This window comes from Quercus lobata, chromosome 1, assembly GCF_001633185.2.
Source record: "Quercus lobata isolate SW786 chromosome 1, ValleyOak3.0 Primary Assembly, whole genome shotgun sequence".
In the NCBI taxonomy this organism is placed as follows: domain Eukaryota; kingdom Viridiplantae; phylum Streptophyta; class Magnoliopsida; order Fagales; family Fagaceae; genus Quercus; species Quercus lobata.
Window position 1 is genome coordinate 46,292,080 of NC_044904.1, and position 5,640 is coordinate 46,297,719.

The following is a 5,640-nucleotide window of genomic DNA, read 5'->3' on the forward strand; positions in this document are numbered from 1 at the left end:
TTTGTTCTGTTTTGCCTTGTTAATGCTTGTAAACAGAACCGCTTTTGGGTTTGAATGATAAAGGCTATTTCCTTTCAGATATCGTTGTTTTATTCTCTTCTGTTTTCATCATGAATGGATGTCTATTCTGTCATTTACTGTTGAAAGTTAAGTATAAATGAATGAATACATGAAAATAATAATAGTTCATAATTAGACAAAAATGGCTGCGAAGTTAATTTTCCCTAAGTCTGTGGCCGAGGAGCTATGCAGGACTTGGGTTCTGTTTAACACTTAGTGATAATCGCATCGCGGTTAATTTCCCCCAAGTCTGTGGCCGAGGAGCCATGCAGGACTTGGGTTCTGTTAAACACTTAGTGATAATCGTGTCGCGGTTAATTTCCCCCAAGTCTGTGGCCGAGGAGCCATGCAGGACTTGGGTTCTGTTTAACACTTAGTGAGAATCGTCTCGCGGTTAATTTCCCCCAAGTCTGTGGCCGAGGAGCCATGCAGGACTTGGGTTCTGTTTAACACTTAGTGATAATCGCATCACGGTTAATTTCCCCAAAGTCTGTGGTCGAGGAGCCATGCAGGACTTGGGTTCTGTTTAACACTTAGTGAGAATCATATCGCAGTTAATTTCCCCAAAGTCTGTGGCCGAGGAGCCATGCAGGACTTGGGTTCTGTTTAACACTTAGTGAGAATCGTATCGTGGTTAATTTCCCCCAAGTCTGTGGTCGAGGAGCCATGCAGGACTTGGGTTCTGTTTAACACTTAGTGAGAATCGTATCGCGGTTAATTTCCCCCAAGTTTGTGGCCGAGGAGCCATGTAGGACTTGGGTTTTGTTTAACACTTAGTGATAATTGTATCGCAGTTAATTTCCCCCAAGTCTGTGGTTGAGGAGCCATGCAGGACTTGGGTTCTGTTTAACACTTAGTGAGAATCGTATCGTGGTTAATTTCCCCCAAGTCTGTGGCCAAGGAGCCATGCAGGACTTGGGTTCTGTTTAACACTTAGTGATAATCGCATCGCGGTTAATTTCTCCCAAGTCTGTGGTCGAGGAGCCATGCAGGACTTGGGTTCTGTTTAACACTTAAATCAAGTAACTGCACAGTAATACGGCATCAAGGATTATATCTTTCATTAATAACAGTACCTTTTCAGGTTGTTTACATTCCAAGGGTGTGGCACTGCACGTTCATCCAAGTCTTCCAAAAAGTAGGCTCCTTTGCCGGCTACGGAAGTGATACGATATGGTCCCTCCCAGTTTGGTCCGAGCTTTCCCCATGCGGGGTTCCTCGCAGTGCCCAGGACCTTCCTTAGAACTAGATCCCTTGGCGCCAATGGTCTGAACTTCACCTTGGCGTCGTAGCCTTACTTGAGCTTCTGCTAATAGTTAGCTAGATGGACCATCGCGCCTTCCCTTCTTTCGTCAATAAGGTCCAAGCTTTTTTCCAGAAGTTTTTCATTGGTAGTGGGGCAGAAGGTGGTAGTCCTCTGCGTTGGGAAGTTCACTTCCAGTGGAATGACAGCCTCGGCTCCATAAGTCATTGAAAAAGGGGTTTCCCCTGTGGATCTTCGAGGCGTGGTACGGTATGTCCACAAGACATGGGCTAGCTCCTCAACCCATCTTCCTTTCGCGTTATCTAGTCTCTTTTTCAATCCATTCACTATGGTTTTATTGACCGCTTCAGCTTGTCCATTACCCTATGGGTAAGCTGGTGTGGAGTACCGGTTAACAATTCCCAACTCACTGCAGTATCTTCTGAAAGCTTTGCTGTCAAACTGTACCCCGTTGTCCGACACCAGGGTGTGTGGGGTGTCGAACCTGGTGACAAAATTTTTCCAAAGAAACTTCTTAACGTCGACGTCCCTAATGTTTGCCAGCGCCTCAGCTTCCACCCATTTGGTGAAGTAGTCGGTGCTGACAAGAAGAAATTTTCTGTTCCCTGTTGCCTTGGGGAATGGACCAAGTATATCTAGGCCCCATTGCGCAAATGGCCAGGGACTGGACAATGGGTTCAGCTCTCCACCAGGCCGGTGTATGTTCGGGGCGAATCTCTGGCATTGGTCGCACTTCTTCACATACTCCAGGGCTTCTTTATGCATGCTCGACCACCAATAACCCAGCGTTAAGGCCCTGTGAGACAAAGACCTACCTCCCGTGTGACTTCCGCAAATTCCTTCGTGTAACTCTTCTAGGATGAGTTCAGTAGCCTCTAGGTGCACACACAGCAAATACGGCCCTGAGAACGAGCGTCTGTAAAGCTTGGAGTCCTCCGACAACCAGAATCAAGTAGCCTTTCTCCTGATCTTGTCAGCCTCAACCTTATCATCTGGCAAGGTGTCGTGCCTTAAGTACAGCACTATAGGGTCCATCCAGCTCGGTCCTGCCTTGATGTTATGTACCCCAATCCCGTTGGCCTTCTCCGTTAACGGACGGACGAGCTCTTCTACCGGAATGACTCGAGGGAGGGGCTGAGCCGAGGAGGTAGCCAACGTCGCGAGAGAATCAGCATGAGTGTTCCCACTTCTGGGTACGTGAGTTAAGTGAAAGTGATGAAAATGGGTTTGTAAGTGCTTAACCTGAACCAGATACTCTTGCATTCTTTCGTCCTTTGCCTCCATGTCTCCATTTACCTGCCCCACGATGAGTCTCGAATCCGAGAACATGTCCGCGGATTCCCCCCCCATTTTCCAGATCATCCACATTCCTTCCAATAGCGCCTCATATTCAGCTTCATTATTCGTGGCTGAAAATCCTAGTCTCAATGACTTCTCTATGGTTATCCCTTCAGGTGAGAGCAGGACAAGTCCTACCCCTGAGCCCCTTTGATTCGCTGCGCCATCAATGTATGCTTTCCACCAATTGTGTCCATGAGGAGAAACTGTGCTGATCACCTTCTCATCAGCCCCCAGTAATACCGACACTTCTTTTCCTTCTAGTGTGGGCTCAGCGAATTCTGCCACTAGGTCGGCGAGGACCTAGCCTTTTACAGCGATGCGAGGCATGTATCTAATGTCAAAGGCGCCCAGAATCGTTCCCCACTTTGCAATCCTGCTTGTGTAATCGGCGCTGCGCAGGATGGACTTTAAGGGGAGTTGAGTTAGCACTACTACAGTGTGTGCTTGAAAGTAGTGGGGAAGCTTTCGTGTGGCCTGTACGATGGCCAAGATTGCCTTTTCGAGGGGAAGATAACGGGTTTCTGCCTCCTGCAGTGATTTGCTAACGTAATAGACTGGCCGCTGTATGCCGTTGTCTTCTCGGATTAGCACCAAGCTTACTGCATGTGGGGCTACTGCGATGTAGGCAAACAAAACCTCGTCGGCATCGGGACTGGACATGATTGGTGGTTGGGCGAGGTATTCCTTTAGCTGTTGGAAAGCTATAGCGCACTTTTCATTCCACTCAAATTCTTTCCACTTATGTAATAGGAGAAAAAATGGCCTGCATCTGTCTGCAGAGCGCGAGATGAAACAGTTTAAGGTAGCTATCATATCGGTAAGCTTCTAGACCTCTTTAGGGTTCCGAGGAGGCTGCAAGCTATCGATAGCTCTTATTTGGTCAGGGTTAACCTCTATGCCTCTGTGAGTCACCATATAACCCAAGAATTTCCCTGATCCCACTCCAAATGAACATTTGGTTGCGTTCAGTCGTAGCTTGTAATTTCTCAGTATTTGAAAAATGTTGCCGAGGTCTTCAATATGGTCAGGAACTAACTTGCTTTTAACCACCATGTCGTCTATGTACACTTCAACACTTTTACCCATCTGCTGTTCAAACATCCTGGTCATCATCCTTTGATAGGTTGACCTGGCATTTTTCAGGCCGAAAGGCATCACCTTATAATGATAATTCCCAACTAGGGTGACGAAAGCAGTCTTCTCCTGGTCTTCGGCAGCCAAGGGTATCTGGTGGTAACCCTGAAAGGCATCTAGAAAACTCATTCTAGGGTGTCCGACAGTTGAATCTACCAACCGGTCTATCCGGGGCATAGGGAATGGATCCTTTGGGCAAGCCTTGTTTAGGTCTGTGAAGTCTACGCAGACCCGCCATTTCCCGCTCTTCTTCCTTACCACCACCGTGTTGGCTAACCACTTGGGATAGAAGACCTCTTTGATAGCCCCTGCTTTCTTCAATCTTGCGACCTCTTCCCTCACGACGTCGGTATGTTCTTTCGACGGTTGTCGAGGAGCCTGCCTCTTAGGTGTTATAGCCGGGTTTACATTAAGGTGGTGACAGATGAAATGTGGGTCGACCCCGGGGGCCTCATAGGGGTCCCAAGCAAACACATCTACATTCTGTCGGAGAAAAGCAATCAGTGCTGACTTCTCCTGGGGCGGTAATTCCGAACCAATTTGAAAAAACCTCTCAGGGTCAGATCCGACAAGTACTTTCTCCAACTCCTCACAGTTCACCTCCATGGCCGATCCTCCACTGCCCGCAGTTGGGACCGTAGTCATTAATTGCTATAAGCCGTTCTCGGCTGAAGTGGAAGGTTCGCTATTCGGCCGTCGTGAGATTGCCGACACCATGCATTGCCTAGCTATTCCCTGGTTCCCTATTATCTCTTTGATTTGACCTCCTGACGGATACTTCACTTTTTGGTGCAAGGTTGACGACACAGCCCCTAATGCATGAAGCCATGGCAACCTAATCATGCCTCTCGGGATGACGATTTTTCCTTCAAAGCTGACCAGGGGGGAATCGTATGGCGATAAGTCTTCCTGCTTCAAGTTCAGCCCCTTATACAAATCAGGGTACATTACCTCCACGGCGCTGCCTTGATCAACTAACACCCTCTTCATATCATAACCTCCTATTCTGAGCGTGACGACTAGGGCATCGTCATGGGGTTGAATAGTTCCTTGTTTGTCTTCCTCCGTGAACCCGATTAATGGCGTGACACTCATTCTAGCTCTCTTGGATTCCCTGTCGTCTGGCTTAGTCGGGAAACTGCTCACTGACATTACCCTGAAGGGGATAGAGCCTGTTCTTCTAGGTGCGGCGAGAATGACATTAATTGTGCCAATGGGTGGCCTCAACGTACTTTTTCTGGTTTCATTGTTTGATGGTTCCTGCCATCCTTCAGGGCGATGCAGCAGATGTCTCAGCTTCCCTTCTCGGACGAGTCGGTCTAAATGGTTCTTCAGGTTCCTGCAATCATCAGTGGTGTGACCTGGCTCCTGATGGTACGCGCAATACAGGTTCTGATTGTGCTTCAAAGGATCACCAGCCATCTTGTTCGGCCACTGAAAGAAAGGTTTATACTTCACCTTCTCTAGGATTTTGTGAAGAGGTTCTCGGAACACAGCATGGACTGCCTGAGCCCCAGTAGACCCGGGCTGCTCTATATAGTCCCTTCTCAGCCTGTTACTGTTGTTAAATCGTTCCGACCTGAAGTCCCTCCTCTCCTGAGGGACGACCTTCGCTTTACCCTTCCCCATCTGCTGATCCTCCTCGACCCTTTTGTACTTGTCAATTCTGTCCATGAGTTGGCGCACGCTGGTGACTGGCTTTCCAGTGAGGGACTTTCTTAAGCCATGTTCTGTCGGCAAGCCCCTTTTGAACATACTGATGGCGACGTCATCATAATTACCTTCTATCTCGTTATACGTTTCCTAGTACCTGTCTGAGTAGGCCTTCAGCGTCTCTCCTT

General features: G+C 48.2%; 1 protein-coding gene across 1 annotated transcript; it reads right to left on the bottom strand.

Annotated features, from left to right (window-relative positions):
- Positions 1-2,272: 2,272 nt before the first annotated feature.
- LOC115954818 lies at positions 2,273-5,428 on the bottom strand. Its single transcript, XM_031072770.1, has 5 exons — positions 4,578-5,428; positions 4,208-4,418; positions 3,497-3,904; positions 3,161-3,355; positions 2,273-2,965 (listed from the first exon to the last, which is right to left on the bottom strand). The coding sequence occupies exons 1-5, from the start codon at positions 5,426-5,428 to the stop codon at positions 2,273-2,275; spliced, it is 2,358 nt and encodes a 785-aa protein (XP_030928630.1).
- Between the last annotated feature and the right edge of the window lie 212 nt (positions 5,429-5,640).